At 35.2% G+C, this 19162-nt stretch overlaps 1 protein-coding gene across 2 annotated transcripts in view; it reads left to right on the plus strand.

Annotated features, from left to right (window-relative positions):
- CEP112 (centrosomal protein 112kDa) overlaps nt 1–19162 on the plus strand; it is a 587957-nt gene that overhangs the window by 99829 nt on the left and 468966 nt on the right. For both annotated transcript variants that reach the window (XM_011992146.1, XM_011992147.1), the window contains 3 exons: nt 8182–8268; nt 11308–11407; nt 14875–14993. In XM_011992146.1, coding sequence (XP_011847536.1) covers nt 8182–8268; nt 11308–11407; nt 14875–14993 — 306 coding nt within the window. The remainder of the gene's footprint in view (nt 1–8181; nt 8269–11307; nt 11408–14874; nt 14994–19162) is intronic.

The raw sequence follows: 19162 nt of genomic DNA on the forward strand, positions 1-19162 counted from the left end.
ACATTTCTTGCCTTTTTTTGATAAAGTTACTCTAATTTTTTGCCTTTACAAATAATAATTCTATGAATAACCTTATATGTGTATCCTGATATACATATGCAAGAATAGAAACGGGGTTTTACCATGTTGATCAGGTTGGTCTTGAACTACTGACCTCAAGTGATCCACCCACTTCAGCCTCCCACAGTGTTGGGATTATAGGCATGGGCCACAGTGCCCTGCAGCATTCCTTTTTTTTAGCAGCCTTGCCAGTATGTTAAGTATCATTATTATTTTTGTCCTTTCAGTAATAGCCATTCTTACTGGTGTGAAATTGCATCTCATTGTGGTTTTGATTTGCATTTCTCTGACGATTATTGATGTTTCACATGTTTGTTAGCCCCTCGTATGTCTCAGCAGAAATCCTACAAGCTAGAAGGGATTGGGGCCCTATCTTCAGCCTGCTCAAACAAAACAATTATCAGCCAAGAATTTCGTATCCAGTGAAACTAGCATCATATATGAAAGACAGATACAGTCTTTCTCAGACAAACAAATGTTTAGAGAATTCGCCACTACCAAGCCACCACTACAAGAACTTCTAAAAGGAGCTCTAAATCTTGAAACAAATCCTAGAAATATATCAAAACAGAATCTCTTTAAAGCATAAATCACACAGGACCTATAAAACAAAAATACAAGTTAAAAAACAAAAACAAAAACAAAAAACAAACACAAAGTATGCAGGCAACAAACTGCATGATGAATGCAATGGTACCTCACATTTCAATACTAACATTGCATGTAAATAGCCTAAATGCTCCACTTAAAAGATATAGAACTGCCTGGGCTCAGTGGCTCACGCCTGTAATCCCAGCACTTTGGGAGGCCGAGGTGGGTGGATCATGAGGTCAGGAGTTCAAGACCATCATGGCCAATCTGATGAAACCCCATCTCTACTGAAAATACAAAAATTAGCTGGGCATGGTGGCGCACATCTGTAGTCCCAGCTACTTGGGAGGCTGAGGTAGGAGAATCGCTTGACCTGGGAGGTGGAGGTTGCAGTGAGCTGAGATCATGTCACTGCACTTCAACATGAAAACAGAGTGAGACTCTGTCTCAAAAAAAAAAAAAAAAAAAAAACCCAAAAAAAAAAAAAAAAAAAAAGATACAAAACCACAGAATAGAACAGAATAGAGGACCCAAAAATAAACCCAAATACTTAGAGCCCACTAATCTTCAACAAAGCAAACAAAAACATAAAATGGGGAAAGGACACCCTTTTCAACAAATGGTGCTGTGATAATTGACTCGCCACATGTGGGAGAATGAAACTGGAACCTCATCTCTCACCTTATATGAAAATCAACGAAGATGGATTAAGGACTTAATCTAAGACCTGCAACTATAAAAATTCTAGAAGATAACATTGGAAAACCCCATCTAGATGTTGGCTTAGGCAAGGATTTCGTGACCAAGAACCTCAAAAACAAAGATAAATAGTTGGGACTTCATTAAACTAAAGAGCTTTTGCACGGTAAAAGGGAACAGTCAGCAGAGTAAACAGCTCACAGAGTGGGAGAAAGTCTTCGTAATCTATACATTGACGACAGTGTGCCTAGGTGATGACCCTTTTGCAATTAATTTCCCAAGTGTTCTTTGTGCTTCTTGTATTTGGATGTCCATGTCTCTAGAAAGGCCAGGGAAGTTTTCCTCGATTATTCCCCCAAATATATGTTTTCCACACTTTTAGATTTCTCTTCTTCCTCAGGAACACCGATTATTCTTAGATTTGGTTGTTTAACATAATCCCAGGCTTCTTGGAGCCTTTGTTCATATTTTCTTCTTCTTTTTTCTTTGTCTTTGTTGTATTGGGTTAATTCGAAGACCTTGTCTTCAAGCTCTGAATTTCTTTCTTCTTTTTGTTCAATTCTATTCTATTGCTGAGACTTTGCAGAGCATTTTGCATTTCTCTAAGTGTGTCCAATGTTTCCTGAAGTTTTGATTGTGTTTTCCTTATGCTATCTATTTCCTTGAATATTTCTCCCTTTACTTCTTTTATTGCTTTTTTGGATTTCCTTGCATTGGGCTTCGCCTTTCTCTGATGCCTCTCTGATTAGCTTAGTAACTAACCTCCTGAATTCTTTTTCAGGTAAATCAGGGATTTCTTCTTAGTTTGGATCCATTGCTGGTGAGCTAGTGTGATTTTTTGGGGGATTAAAGAGCCTTGTTTTGTCATATTATCAGAGTCGATTTTCTGGTTCCTTCTCATTTGGGTAGGTGCTGTCTGAGAAAGGTCTAGGACTGAATGCTGTTGTTCAGATTCTTTTGTCCCATGGGGTATTCCCTTGGTGTAGTACTCTCCACCTTTTCCTACGGATGTGGCTTCCTGTGAGCCGAGCTGCAGTGATGGTCATCTCTCTTCTGGGTCTAGCCACCCAGCGAGTCTACCTGGCTCTGGGCTGGTACTAGGGGTTGTCTGCACAGAGTCCTGTGATGTGAACTATGGGTGGCTCAGCCATGGATACCGGCACCTGTTCTGGTAGAGGTGGCACGAGGGTGAAATGGACTCTGTGAGAGTTCTTAGCTTTAGTGGTTTACAGTTCTATTTTGTGCTGGTTGGCCTCCTGCCAGAGGGTGGCGCTTTCCAGAGAGCATCAGCTGTGGTACTATGGCGAGAAACCAGTGGCGGACAGGGCCCTAGAACTCCCAAGAGTATGTCTTCCCTTTGTCTTCAGCTGCCAGGGTGGATAGGGAAGACCCAGCAGGTGGGGGCAGGGCTAGGTGTGTCTGAGCTCAGACTCTCCTTGGGCAGCTCTTACTGCGGCTGCTGTGGGCTAAAATTATGCATCGTTACCATATCAAAGTCAGTTTTTAGTGTCAATATTGTGCCACTTATACTGGACTTTTCCCATTTTCTAATTTCCACCTCATAAATCTAATAACTTTAAAACAGTAAAATCTAATTTAACCCTACAATCATTTGTGCTATTGTCATAATTCTAAATACCTGATGAAACCTAACTTTCAAGGTTGTTGTATTGTCTTTAAACAGTTGTGTTTTGGGGAATTATGAGAAGATAAAAATGGCTTTTATGTATCTCTGCTTACGTACTATTTCTAGTACTTCCCTTCATTTCAGAGTTTCTAAGTTTTCATCTTTAAGAGTACCTTTTATTATTTGTTTTAGTGCAGTTCTACTGGTGATATGTCATCTGAATTTTATCTGAATTTTTCTTTTAGCACTTCTAAGATATTATTCCTTTGTCCTCCGGTTTCTATTGTTTCTGCTGGAGAGCTTGTTGTTTCTCTGAATGTAATGCCTCTTTTGCTCTGACTGCTTTTAAGATTTTTTTTTTCTTTTTTAGACAGAGCCTCACTCTGTCACCAGGCTTGAGTGCAGTGGCGCGATCTTGGCTCACTACAACCTCCGCCTCCTAGGTTCAAGTGATTCCCCTGCCTCAGTCTCCCAAGTAGCGGGGACTACAGGCACATGCCACCACACCCGGTTAATTTTTGTATTTTTAGTAGAGACGGGGGTTTCACCATGTTGGCCAGGATGGTCTTGAACTCCTGACCTCGTGATCTGCTAACCTTGGCCTCCCAAAGTGCTGGGATTACAGGCGTGAGCCACCACACCCGGCCAAGATTTTTCTTTTTGTTTTTGGTTTTCAACAGTTTGTGATGTTTCTAAGTGCTGTTTTCTTGCATTTATCCTGCATGGAGTTCATTGAGCATCTCGTTCTCTAACTCAGTATTTTTTTGTTTTATCAAACCTGGGAAATTTTTGGCCATTATTTCTTTAAATAGTCTTTCCCTATTCTTACTTGCTTCTGTAGGAACCCCAATTCCATGTATATTAGACTCTTGGATTTTGTTTCACAGTGTCCAAAAGTGTTACTGATTTTTAAAAATAAATTCTTCAATCTTTTTTCTCTCAGAGAATTTCTGTAGTTCTGTCATCAAATTTATAGACTCCTTTATCTGCTCTCTCTAATCTGTTAAGCTCATCTAGTGAATTTTTGTTCCTTTGAATTATTGCACTTTTCAATTCTGGAATTTTCATTTGTTTCAATTTTATAATTTCCATTTATCTGCTGAGATCCCCTATCCGTTCTCTCATTGAAATAATATTTTCCTTTAATTTTTAAATATGTTTTCCTTTAGTTCTTTGAAAGTATTTATGTGAACTTCTTTAAACTCTTGTGTGCTGAAGTAGGGTCATCTTGGGCCTTATTATTTAATTTATTTATATTGATTTTGCCTATGGACAAAATTTTCTTTTCTTTTTTATTTTTTATGGAGCATCTTTATTACTTTCTAGACAATGGACCTTGCGGTTGTTACCTTGTAGGGACTCTGGATTCTGTTATTTTTTTCCATAGAATATTTTTGTTGTTGTTGTTATTATAGGCTGTTCAATTAGTAGTTAATCACCTTTAAGTTGTGTAGACTTGGTTTTTACATTCTGTTAAGGCAAATACATAGAAAGCCAAAGATATTATCCAACCCCATGGGACCTGTGTTATAAACTAGCTTTCTGAGGCTTGCTTTCAGTCCTTGGAGGCAGGTTTAGAGTAGTCCAGAGGTGTGGCCTTTATGTTGTTTCAGCTGAATTGCCAGGTATTTGCAAGTTAAGAAGCTGTCTCCACCTGGCTGGGCAGGTCTTTGGAGCCTCCCAGCACTTTAACCTGTAGCAGCTGTTACATTTTCTACTTTGTAGCAGTGATGTTTTGTTATTCACCTAGGGCGCACACATTCCAGCCTTTAGCCTGTGGTTGAGGAGTGACAGGGAAATCTTCTGGGCAGCTTATATCTCTCTAGTGCCCTGCATTTACGATTCTTTAACTGCCCTGAACTCTGACCTCTGCCTTCTCAGCTCAGGAGGCCTGTGGTGCTCTACGTGGACTCCAGTTGTTGTACCCAGGCAGAAAGCTGGGACTATCGTGGGCTTCAGTTTGTGAGGATCACAGTACTGCATTGCCTGTTGTCCAGTCCTTGAGAACGGTTATCTCATGTATTTTATCCCATTTTATGGTTAACAGTGGGAGGTTAGTGTGGTACCCTACTTCATTATAGCCTGAAGTAGATCTGCAAGCCTAATTTTTACATCTTAAATTTGAAATTGATAATGTATATTCTGATCTCAGAAAAAGAAAACTTAAATGTTTTTTGAAGTCAGGCTTCCTTGGAGGTCAAACTAATTAGAAATGTTTTTCAATTTCAGTCTATATAGATGAACACATAGGTACGTATCTATATTTATATCTACATCTATATCTAAATCTGTATCCTTATATTGTCTTTATATACTATAGTAATAAGATTGTTTCCATATTCTAATCCTGATGTTTTATCAGGCATCATGCCCTAGTTGTCCATAATACATTTAGGATTTCTATCCTAGAGTACAGTGTGGAAATATAGAGCTATTCTGTAGCATCAAGGTAAGAGTTTCCAGAGATGAGATACTCTTACCTTTTTAAAAGGATGGCAGTTGGTGCTCACTATCTTAACCAAGTTACTGAGTTGTACATTGGAGATATTGGGCCAAACTAGCCTCCTTCGAATACGATGCAATGAAAAAGAACACAGTATCACTTTAGTGTCATTCTTGCCAAAATCTCATAAATTTAGTCATGAGGGAAACATCAGACAAATCCAAATGGAGAGACATTTAATAATGGTCTGTACTCTTAAAAAATGTCAAGGTCACTAAACACAAAGAAAGGCTGTTCCAGATTAAAGGAGAAATAAATAGTTGATGTGACAACTAAAAGCAATGCGTGATTCCGGGTTGGATCCTGGATTGAGAAAAATAATAGCTATAAATGACATTACTGAGATAATTTGTAAAACTTGAGTATAAACTGTGCAGTAGATAATATTGTGTTAATATTACATTTCCTCAATTTGATAACTGCACTTTGGTTATCAAAGACAGTGTTCTTGTTCTAAGGAAATATATATTGAAGTTTTTAGGGATAAAGAGGCATGATGCTTCTAATTTACAAATGATTGAGGAAGTAATATGCGTGTATTTATATATATATTTGTAGAGGTAGATACAGACATAAAATGACAAAGCATATAGGGCAAAATATAAAAAAATTGGTAAATCCGGGTAAAGAAAGGGTATATGGGAGTTCCTTGTGCTATTATTGCAACTTTTCTGTAAGTTTAGTATTATACCAAGGCAAAAAGTTATAGCCAGAAGAATAGAATTTAGAGAAATATCTTTGGTTGTAAGAACAGAGATCCATCAAGCTACATAAAATAAAAAGAGATACAAAAATCCTTTTGAGTTCAACTAACTCTGGTGCCATTGAGATCACTGGAGCCTGAGTTTACTTCCCTCATATCCAGATGCTATGTGGTTTCTAATCTTTGCTTTTCTTGTGTATTTGCTCTACTTTTTTCTATATACTGGATTCGCCTGCTTTTCTCTTGGTTGCTGCACTTTAGAACTTGGGTTTGCTCCCCAAAATAGCTAACTTGGTGTGTTAGTTTAGATTCTTGGGAGAGAATCTGAATGATTGTTTGCTAGCTAATGGATTGCTTAAGCATGTCTCAGGTATTTATTCCTAACTTGCTCAATAAATAATGAGGTGGGGCCGGTGAGAGGTGTTGGGTTGGGGTTATGGTAGCACACTCACATGATATTTAGGGCTTACCTTCAGAAGCTGAGGTATGACAAGTTCTCTAGAAGGTGTTATGGAAAGATCTGGCAATGAATCATGTCTCTTAGACCTGGCCAGCTTTGTCATCTTGTCTTTTGGCTTTAGTTCCCTTTTAATAGATCCCAAAAATGCTTCTGTGAAGGATCTTTGTGTGGAATTTGGTTGTCCAGCCTCCTTTCTGCAAAAAGGAAGAAGAAATATTGTGTGATTTAGAGGCAAGGGAATTGAATTTTTTTTTTTTTTTGCATAGTGAATAGATAACTGTCTCTTTCTCCACCATTCATAACGTTCAAGTCATGAATTTGTTTTATGTTAACTTTTGTTCGTGAACTATAAAATCTCAGTTTGATATGTTAATACGATATGCATGTTTATCTTGCTAAATTTATATTATTTTGTATTTGAAACAGTAATTGAAAATATAAGGTGTGTTTCAAAAATTTTCAAGGAAACATTTTGAAGGTACATTAATAATATTAAAATTTTTTTCCTCAATGTTGTTGATTGATATTTTTGCATACTTACTTTGTGCCACACACTGTCCTGGGCATGGTCATTTAAATTATTTTATTGAATGTAATTTTCACAATCCATTGAGGTAAAGATACTTTTTCTTAATTAGCAGAAGAGGAACTAGAGTGTCAAAGGATCACTTGCTCAAAGTCGCAACAGTGAATATATGGTGGGATTGGAATTAGAGCTGGAAAAGAGGTCTGCCAGACTTCAATGTATAATACTGTCTTAAATTATGAGAAATCATATGGCCAAATACTTTCACATTTGAGATAATCAATTCCATGTTGCTCTTCTTGAAACCTGTCACTACTGCTCTTTTAATTCTAGGATACACTTCTTATTATTAACAAGATTGGTTACATTTTTGGCTTTGCTCAGAGCACCGTTGCATGTGGTGTTGGTTTGGAGAGGATAGAAGTTAAGGAATGCTTGAAAGGAGATAAAGTTACTCCCTTGAGGGAGCTGGGGTCTGTGATTCTGGGAGAGAGAGCTGGAAAACTGTCAAAAGATATGCACTTATCAGTAATTTGCCATTTTTATGGATATTCATTCTCAAGTCATATTTACCTATGTAGGTTAATAGAGTATTTTAAAATGAGCAAATAGACCAAAGAAAAAATATAAAAGGTTGGAAGAGACTTACTGAAATGAAAAATAATGAAGAGCAAAATACTGTGTGGATTTAAATGTAAAAGCAAAATGTCACTTTAAAATGCCTTTTTCTTTTGTGCGGGAGAGAATGGGGAGAGTAGTGAATCTGTACTTAGTATTGTCTGTTTTGCCTATTAGGTGAAAGTTATTTTAAAGACTTTTAATTAGCTTGAAAGTAATTAGAGGACTGAAGTAAACATATTGGTATATGTAATGTGATTGCTAGAATCTGTGACTACAAGGTAAAGGTGGAAAATGATAACTGTCCTCTTTTAGGGAATTATTTTAATTTAATTGTGTATTTTTTGCCAAAGGGAAGGTAAATTAACACACCTTTGAAATATTTTTCTTGAAGTTGGACATGAAAACAAAAATGATGGAAGCTAAATTTCATGAAGAAAAGCTTAGGCTGCAACAGAAACATGATGCTGATGTTCAGAAGGTAGGATATATATCTTTTATTATTTTAATTATATTGAATACTAAAAATATTCTAGGTCTTATGATGATCCATCCAGTTGTCCATCCATCCATCCATCCATCCATCCTTCCGTCAATCCATCCACTTATTTATGTACTTTATAACATTCTGTTATAAAATGGAATATGCTAAACTAATATCCCAGCAAAAGTTGATTTTTTAACTTTATTAGCTAAACATATGTGTTTATTTAAAACCTTATATTTACATTACCTTTTAGTTCTTCTTAACTATTGCATTTAGGCTGAACTTCTTATAGTCTTTTATCTGCATTCTATCATTACCTTTCATGAAAGTTGAAATAAGACATCAGTGGTAAATACTAGGATTTGTTTTATTGTAATATTCTTTTGGTTTTCTGGTAATTAAATTTCCTTTTTAATTAAAAAGGAACTCTTGGACTTGCATGCATTTTAATGCTGGCACTGACAATAAAGGCTTGTTTTTTAGGTAGCTCATTGGGATTGATGCTTTCTAATCTTTCAGCCTGTATTTTCAAATAAAATTCTTTTTTCTTAGCTGGCACAGCAAAAATCTTTAATTATGGTTATCCTACATGGGATTTGGGTTGTTACTATATTTTAGTAATGATTAAAACATTTAGTGATAATAATGTATGTATGTGTTTTTTTGAAATACATGAAGGTTGATCCAAATGGAAACTTTGCATTTACTGTTTCGAAGCTAAGACTATGATTCTGCTTCCCAGAACTGAGTACTAGAGACAGAGGCAGGTAGTTGCAGTAGTTATAACATCAGGATTATGTATCCAAGCTTTTTTAAAAGGTTAATATATATATTAATATTTAGTAAAATACATATTTGGCTCATCCTTCAAAGCGATAAGGAGGAAACCACTGATTGGATATTAGAGAAAAAAACTGAACTCTCTTTTTCCAGTTTCCTCTCACCCATTCAGATATTACAGGCAAATATTTTTTTGCTCTTACTAGAGTTTTACTTTAGTTTAAATTGTTTAGATAATAAGTTCTCTATCATAAGTATGTTAGAGAATCAGTAATATAATTTCAATATAACATGTACAATTGAAATAGAGTCTATTGATGTATAAGATAAATGAATATAAAAATTTATTTGGAAAAATTATGGGGATGGAATTTGAAATAGGTTTCTTGGTATGTCTGTTACAAAGATTTATTCTAAGTAACATATTTAATAATAAAATTCTTTCCAGAAATTTCTCTTTAAAATAAATCCTGAAATTTATTTGCAGAAGACAATGCAACTAGTTTGAAGTACCAGGTAAAATATAAATAAAATCCTTGACTTTATGCTAGATTTGAAAAGTATATTCATCAGTTTATTGCTTGTCTGGCATTTTCTAAGCATCAGGAATTGGCGAGGTGTAAAATTTGGAGTGTTTTACCTATTAGTATACATTCTTTTTCTTTTTTACTTCTTTATGGATATTATTATCCAGAGATGGGATCTTGCTATGTTGCCCAAGCTGGAAGAGGACAGTGGCTATTCACAGGCATGATCGTGGCTCACTTCAGCCTCGAATTCTTGGGCTCAAGCGATCTGTAAGCCTCCTGAGTAGCTGACTATAGGCATGTACTACTGTACCCCGTTCTTTTTTGTTGTTGTTGTTAAGCTGACTTTTGGGTGTATGGAAAATATGACCCAACCATAAGAAAAGTAGATATTCCTTTTTCCCCTTGGTTAGCATTTTCTCTTACTTGCTATCTTTTTTACATTTTGGTTATTTCTGTGGTTTTTGTGAGTATAAAGTATTTTGAAGTATAAAATCACAATTAAATTTTATTAAATGATTACATCTAAAATTCCTGACATAATATAAATTCACAATAGATTTTAATGCAATTTTTGACATATTTTGAGCTGATTTTTCTGATTCACAGTAGCAGAGCTAGATATAAAAGAGGCCGATTACATGTCATCTCTTCATGTATCTGGGAATTCTTTTACTGTGCACTATGAGGATAGAAGGGTGCTTGTAGGCGGATCCAGGGACATGCCCAGCTGAAGAATGTTCTATTCCAGTGCAGTGTGATAAATTATACTCTCCCCACCTGGCAAATTTCTGATGGCTTCTCTCTGCCATTTTATGACAGCTTAATTTCTGAATTATATTTTAGGAAATCACCTAAATTATTATTTATACTGTCCTTAACAAAATTATTGTATGAAAATCTCCAACAGATAACGTATTTCTTTCAGATAACCAATTATTCTTATATATTTAATAATTTTCTTAATGCACTATAATATAATTTTTACAGTTTGGGGGAAACCATTTATTAGATTAGCTGAGGTAGACTTACAAAAATATTATGCTCATTCAAAAGTTATATGATTGGTTCTTTACGAGTTTCTATTAATATCTACCTGCTAATTCACCGTTCACTTATTATCTGCTGGCATTTGCTAGCAGATAAACAACAGTAGATATCATAAGTGTAAGAAAAATATGTGAAGAGAAATATTAGACACATACAATTTCACCTATTTTTATGCTAATCTGAGAAAAAGAATCCCTAACTCCCTTTCAGGACAAAACACTTCTCCCTAATTTACAAAACACTGACATTTGAGAATCAATTTAAAAAGTCACTTAAATCACTACAATGCCAATTTGTGACAATATTCACTAGTCAAAAGGAGGGAAATCTCACAATTTCAGGCAACTTGGAAGCTTCCAAGTGTGGCAGATCATATAGATTTTACCTCCTAGCTGCTGCAAGAGCAAAATGTGAACTTCTGACTAGGCTAGAATTATTAACATGGACATGCACAAAAACACACACATCTAACTGAAACAGCAGAAAGTAAAACCATGGATAAGAGATACTACTTTATGTGTGTGTGTGTGTATATATATGTAATTTCACAGTGTAGTCATATTTGCTACAATCACTTTTTCTATTTATGTTTTAGAATTAAATATATCAGGATTCAAAAAATTGTCCTATATGTAAAGTAATACAGTATACTGAAACATTTTAAATTTACTTGCAGATTTTAGAAAGAAAGAATAATGAAATAGAGGAACTGAAAACTTTATACAGGAGTAAACAACATGAAACTGAAGAGACTATTAGAAAGCTTGAAAAGAAAGGTGATGTTGTGTTGTTACATACATCTTTTAATAACATTTCCATTTTATTTTAGTGATGTGGAGAATAAAATTTTATTTCTGACCTTTTATAGTATGAGGTAGGAATGTTTATGTGGGCTTTCATCAATGTATAAATTTATGTAGGCTTCCATATGAAGGGACAAAAACTGTTTGTGTGTGTGTCTCTGTGTGTTTGTGTAGTGACAGTGATGGGGTAGTAGTGGTGGTTGGTTTAGATACGGAGTTGGAAGAGTGTGTTGCTTTCACTCCCTCTTCTTAACTCTAGCCTCACTGGGATACAGCTGCCATAGAGTATTGAGGGCAGTCATAGAATTAGGACTTATAGGCGTTCATGAGGAAGTCAAAGGAAATTATTCTTCTTTATCTAGTAAAATTCATTACGTTAAGTATCTACTTTTATGTCTGATAGTATATGCTGGTATTGTGATTGACAGAAAAATTAAAAAGTATTTCCTATTTGCACTTTTATTAAGAAGAAAAAGAAAGCATGTAATCAAGTATTAAGTTGACTATGGACAGATGGAAAGCCCGGCATGAGGAGGTAACTGCTTGAGCTAACTCTGACCCTAGTTGACTATGACTATGGGTTGAAATATCTACATCAATAGGTAGTCATGAGAGAGAGTGTTGAAAATATTGTTTCAGGAAAGGAACTTTTGTAAAATCTTGTGAAGTTTTAAAGTCTTGGTTAGTTGGAGAGAAGAGTTGCAGGTACTGGGATGAGAATCTGAAATAGATAAGTTGTAGGAAGGGTACTTCTCAAGCATCATTCCCCTCCAAGGAGTCCTCTATTGCTTTGAGGAAACCTTTCACCATTATTCTAAGGGAAGTAATGCGGTAAAAGAAAGAGAAAAATAACACCATATTTAGCTAGAGTGGATACCCTATGCATTAAGAGAGAGATTTTAAAATATTAAGAAAGTTGACTTGGGGCTAGATTACGTATGACTTTGAATTTTAGATTTAGAAGCTTGAACTTTGTCCTGTAGGTGCTGGATGTAAAGAGCCAGGGAAGGATTTTGAGATGTGAGTTTTAGGACCTCATGTTTTGGGAGGAGTAGCCTGGTAATGGAGGGTGTGTTGAACAGAGTAGGCCAATTCCAAGTCTGTTAGGCAGAGGCAGAATGGAGTGAGGGAGAGAGCATTCTACTTATTAGAAAACATAGGCTCTAATCTCAGCTCTGTTATCAGTGTCCAATATATGATAGCAAGTCATTTCTGGGCCTTGGTTTACTCATTATAAAATGGTGAGATCAGAATAAATAATATATAAAGTCCCTGCCAACTCAGAGATGTTCTGCTTCTGTGCTGCTGTAATTTTGCATGTTAAGGTGAGAAGGATTTCTGAATGATGGCACTGGGAGTAGTTAGAATGGAACCGAAGAAGAAATTTTGAAGAGTGAATCGTGATTTAGTGAATGAGAAGATCTAGGCAATGAATAAGAGAAAAGGAGAAGGGAAGGTTTTCATTTAGGATTTTCTGTATGGAACTTACTGGCTCTCCCCCAATTCACCAAACCTGAGTATATTTGAATGAATGATAATGCCTTTGACAAGTTAGGACAGCAATTACATAGATAAGTTAACCAATGAAATAAATACTTTTAGATTCATTTCCACCCTTAAATGTTGGTAAAAGCAATTATAAATTCGTTTAGGTTTTTTCTCCAAATATTATCTGTGGCTAGAAAAATATTTTAAATTATTTCCAGGTTTTCTTTACCCTGATTCAAAATAGGCAATTCAAACATGCCTAAGGTTTAAAAATGACGAGGTTTTATAAATAATGTTTCTAAAGGCATTTTGAATTGCAACCAGATCTTAGTTTAATTTTGGAAGTGTAAAGTAAAATATATTGTAGATGGTAAAAACTCACTTTAGGTTAACTTGGATTCATCTCGTCTCCTTCATTGTAGCGTAGTTGAGGTATAAGAGTGAAAACAATTTTTAGGGAAATATTTACAAAAATTTTGCTATCTTGAAGTAAAGGAATAAAAATGTATTTAGTAAACTATGATAATATTATATTCAATTAAAAATGGAGCTGAATTTATTTTACTATCCAGAAGACATGAATGTATTAACACATTTTCACTTAAATCAGTGACTGTTTAAATAATTATAGTAAAGAAGATAGAAACATAAATGATTTATAAGGCAAATATTTTATCTAATTTAAAACCTATTTCATTTTAGTAACATAAACTTCGAAAATGATTTAAAAGTATCTAGCAGCAACAATATATTGAAATGAGGGGTTCCTTTATTTATTCATTCAGTATGCATCTTTTTGAGCATTTGCCTGTGTGGCACTGTTATGCCCTGTGGATAAAAAGTTGAAATCTCTTTCTCTTCTGTGAACATAGTCTCATTAAAGAGGAAACGGGCAAGTAAATCGCTATAATGTTAATAAGTGATTTAATTGAGAAATACTTGAGGTTTCATGGGAATAAAGAGGAATTTCTTTCTGTCCCTGTAAGGGGAGAAATCTGGTTGAGTAAATCATGATTTAGTGATTCTTTATGACTGGTTCATAAAGAAGGTGTGATTTTTGAGTTGAGAGTCTAAGGATGAGTAGGAGTTTTTCAATAAGGGAGGGAAGGGCATTCTAGGTAGATAGACAAGCATATTTAGGCAGTGCTATGAGAAAGAATATGAACTCAGGAATCTGCAGATAGGTTGGTGTGTTTATAATACTGGTTTAAAACATGCAAATGGGAAGAGATATGGCCAGAATCACGAGGAACTGTTGTCCTTGTCAGAGGCTTTGACCTGTATTTATTTTCTAGATGAGGAGAGCTGTGGAACGTTTGTAAGCCTGGGCGGAACTACCAGATTTGCACCAATGAAAGGCCTCTTTATTTATTTAAATTTTAAAAATTTCAATAGCTTTTGGGGTACAAGTGCTTTTGGTTACATGGATTCATTGTACAGTGGTGAAGTCTGAGACTTTAGCGTACCCATCACCCAAGTAGTGCACATTGTATCCAATATGTACCTTTTAGCCCACACCCCCTTTTCCACCCCCTGCTTCTGAATCTCCAAAGTCCATTATACAATTCTGTATGCTTTTGCATACCCATAGCTCAGCTTCCACTTATAAGCGAAAACATACGGTATTTGGTTTTCCATTCCCGAGTTACTTCACTTAGAATAATGGTGAAAGGTTTCCTCAAAGCAACAGAGAACTCCTTGGAGGGGAATGATGCTTGAGGCCAATACACTGTTAAAATTGTCTAGGGAGCCAGTAATGATGAATTTAACCAAGCCAGTCTGTGGTAGTAGAAATCGAGAAAAAGAGCAAGGAATAAAAGATACTTTAGAAGAAAGCATTGAGAAGACTTGGTGAAAAATTGAATTATCTACTAATTGGTGCACTAAATTTTATATAATCAAACTCTATGTATCTAGAATTGGTTTAAGTATGTTTTCATCATTTTCGACAGTTCAGACACTGATACGTGACTGTCAAGTTATCAGAGAGACTAAAGAAGACCAGATTGCAGAACTAAAAAAGATATGTGAACAAAGCACAGAATCTCTAAATAATGACTGGGAAAAAAAGGTAAGCTACATAAAATAGTAATGGAAAATATAAAAGTTTATGCTTCCAAGTAACATATTTAATTATAATAGATTTCACAGAATATACAGAAAAGTATAAAAAATAACTAAAATTCCAGGCTGTTTAGAAATAGCTACTGTTCATGTTTTGGTATATTTTCTTCTGAAAGTCTATGGTCTATAAAATAGTTTTTATTTAGAAAATATTCTTTTGACTAGCTCTTGAATTTAATTAATGTTCTAGATTTCTTATCATAGCCAACAGATTTTAAACAAAATTAGTTAAACAACACTAAAACAATTTTTGTTAATTAAGCCATTTTAATTTTGAATTTGGGCCATTGAAGCATTTCTTTCCTGAAATTTTGGATAATATAATATGGACTAGAATTTATTATATAAACTTACTTTATTTTTGATTGACATGTAGTGATTTTACATATTTTTAGGGTACAGTGTGATATTTCAATACATAGATACATTATATACTGATAAAACCAAAGTAATCAGCATTTCTCTCACCTCAAACATTTATCAGTTCTTTTTGGTGAGGGTATTCAAATTCCTCTCTTCTAACTTTTTGAAATATGTAATACATTATTATAAACTATAAGCCCTCTACTGTGCATTAGAAAACCGTAATTTATTTCTCCTATGTTACTGTAGTAGTCCATATTCATACAGTTATAAAGAACTGACTGAGACTGGGTAATTTACAAAGGAAAGAGCTTTAATTGACTCACGGTTCAGCATGGCTGGGGAGGCCTCAGGAAACTTACAGTCATGGCAGAAGGTGAAGGGGAAGCAAGCCACCTTCTTCACAAGGTGGCAAGGAGAATGAACACAGGAGGAACTGCCACACATGTTAAAACCATCAGATCTCATGAGAACTCACCCACTATCATGAGAACAGCATGGGGGAACTGACCCTATGATTCAGTTCCTTCCACCTGGTCTCTGCTTTGACACATAGGGATTATGGGGACATCTACAATTCAAGATGAGATTTTGGGTGGGGACACAGCCAAACCCTGTCAATAACTGTAACATCATACCTCCTCTTTAACTTCTCTCTATTGCCTTTCCTTCCTCTCCTCCCCTACTTCTTGTAATCGGTATCTGATCTCTACTCCTATGAGCTCAACTTTTAAAATTCCATGAGTGTGATTATGTATTTGCTTTTCTGTTCCCAGTTTATTCCACTAAACACAATGTCCTTCTAAGTTTGTCCATGTTGTTGCAAATGGCAGGATTTCTCTCTTTGTTGTAGCTGAATAGTATTCAAATGTGTGTGTGTATGTGTGTGCGTATCTATCACATTTTCTTTATCCATTCATCCTTTGATGAGCACTTACGTTGATTTCATATCTTGATTATTGTGAATAATACTGCAGTAAACATGGGAATGCAGATATCTCTGACATATTGATTTTATTTTCTTCAGATATATATCTAGTAGGGGGATTGTTGGATCATATGGTAGTTCTATTTTTAATTTTTTGAGGAACCACACTGTTTTCCCTAGTGGCTGTACTAATTCATATTCCTTCCAGCAGTATATAAGGGTTCTCTTTTCTCTACATCCTCACCAACACTTGTTGTCTTTTGACTTTTTAATAATAATCATTCTAACTACAGTTAGATGATATCTCATTGTAAGTTTGATTTGCCTTTCCCTAATGATTAGTGAGGTTAACATTTGTCACATACCTTTTGGCCATTTCTATGTCTTCTTTTGAGAAATGTCTGTTTAGGTCCTTGGCCTAAATAAGTCATTCGGTTATTTTTTAATCATCAGAATATTTGTTTTTTTGCTATTGAGTTGTTTGAGTTTCTTATATATTTTGGATATAAACCCCATGTCAGATGTATAGTTTGCAAATGTATTTTCCCATTCTGTAGGTTGCCTTTCACTCTGTTGATTTTTTTTTTTCTGTGCAGAAACTTTTTAGTTTGATGTAATCCCATTTGTCTTTTTTTTTTTCTTGCTTTTGTTGACTGTGCTTTTGAGGTCCTGTACAGAAATTGTTGCCTAGATATATGTCATGGAGTTTTTCCTCTGTGTTTTCTTCTAGTGGTTCCATAGTTTTGGTTCTTCCGTTTAAGTCTTTAATTCATTATGAGTCGATTTTTGTGTATGGTGAGAAATACAGGTCTAATTTCATTGTTCTGCATGTGGATATCCAATTTCCCCAGCACCGTTTATTAAAGAGACTATACTTTCCCCATTGTATGTTCTTGGCGTTTTTGTCAAAAATCAGCTGGCTGTAAATGTGTGGATTTTTTTCTGGGTGCTTCATGCTGTTTTATTGGTCTGTGTGTCTGTTTTTATGCCAATGGCACACTTTTAGTTACTACAACTTCGAAGTATATTTTCTTGTCAGTTACTGTGATGCCTCTACCTTTGTTCTTCATGCTTAAGATTGCTTTGGCTATTCAGAATCTTCTGTAGTTACATGCAAATTTTAGGATTGCTTTTTCTATTTCTGTGAAAATGTCATTGATATTTTGATAGGGATTACATTTGAGTCTGTATATTGCTTTGAGTATTATGGATACTTTATTTCATTTTAAAAAATAATTTCAGCTTTTATTTTAGATTCAGAGGGTACATGTGCAGGTGTGTTACATGGTTATATTGTGTGACACTGAGGTTTGGGATATGAATGATCCCATCATCCAAGTAGTGAGCATAGTACCCAACAGTAGCTTTTCAGCCTTTGTCCCCCTCTTTCCTCTAGGAGTCTTCAGTGTCTATTGTTCCTATTTTTATGTCCATATATACCAATGTTTAGCTCCCACTTGTAAGTGAGAACATGCTTGGTTTTCTGTTTCTGCATTAATTTGCTTAGTATTATGGCCACCAGCTGCATCCACATTACTGCAAAGGAATGATTTCATTTTTTATGGCCATCTAATATTCCATGGTGTATATATACCACATTTTCTTTATCTAATCCACCATCGATGGACATCTAGGTTGATTCCATGTCTTTGCTATTGTGGATAGCATGGCAATGAGCATACAAGTGCATGTGCCTTTTTTGTAGAATGACTTATTTTCCTTTGGGTATATACCCAGTAATGGGATTGTTGGGTCAAATGATAGTTGTTCTAAGTTCACTGAGAACTCTCCAAACTGCATTCCACAGTGGTTGAACTACTTTATGTTCCCACATTAACAGTATATAAGCATTCCCTTTTTTCTGCAACCTTGCCAGCATCTGTTGTCTTTAGTCTTTTAAATAACACCCATTTTTACTGGTGTGAGGTGGTATCTCATTGTGGTTTTGAATTGCATTTCTCTGATGACGTGTGATGTTGAACATTTTTTCATATATTTATTGGCCACTTGTATTTCTTTTTTTGAGAATTGTTTGTTCATGTCCTTTGCCCACTTTTTAATGGGGTTGTTTTTTCTTGTTGAATTATTGAGTTCTTTATAGATTCTGGATATTAGACCTTTGTCAGATATATAGTTTGCAAATATTTTCTCCCATTCTGTGAGGTATCTGTTTACTTGATAGTTTCTTTTGCTGTGCAAAAGTTCTTTATTTTAATTACGTCCCACTTGTCTATTTTTTACTTTTGTGGCAATTGCTTTCGGGGATTTAATCATAAATTCTTTACCAAGGTCGATGTCTAGAGTGGTACTTCCTAGGTTTTCTTCTAGGATTTTTATAGTTTTAGGTCTTAAACCTTTAATCTATCCTGAATTAATTTTTGTATTTTGTGGGGTATCCAGTTTCATTCTTCTGCATATGACTAGCCAGTTATCTTAGCCCCATTTATTGGATAAGGAGTCCTTTCCCCATTTTTTTTTTGGTCAACTTTGTCAAAGATCAGATGGCTGTAGGTGTGCATCATTATTTCTGGATTCTCTCTTCTGTTTCATTGGTCTATGTGTCTGTTTTTATACTAGTACTATGTGGTTTTGGTTATTGTAGCCTTATAACATAGTTTTAAGTTGGGTAATGTGATGCCCACTGGCCTTGTTCTTTTGTTGTATTTTGTTTTTGAGACAGGGTCTTGCTGTGCCACACAGTCTGGAGTGCAATGGCACCATAACAGCTCACCACAGCCTTGACCTCCTGGGCTCAAGTGATCCTCCTGCCTCAGTCTCCTGAGTAGCTGGGACTACAGGTGTGCATTACCACACCTGGCTAATTT

The sequence above is a fragment of the Mandrillus leucophaeus genome, unplaced genomic scaffold, assembly GCF_000951045.1.
Source record: "Mandrillus leucophaeus isolate KB7577 unplaced genomic scaffold, Mleu.le_1.0 Scaffold404, whole genome shotgun sequence".
NCBI classification, from domain to species: domain Eukaryota; kingdom Metazoa; phylum Chordata; class Mammalia; order Primates; family Cercopithecidae; genus Mandrillus; species Mandrillus leucophaeus.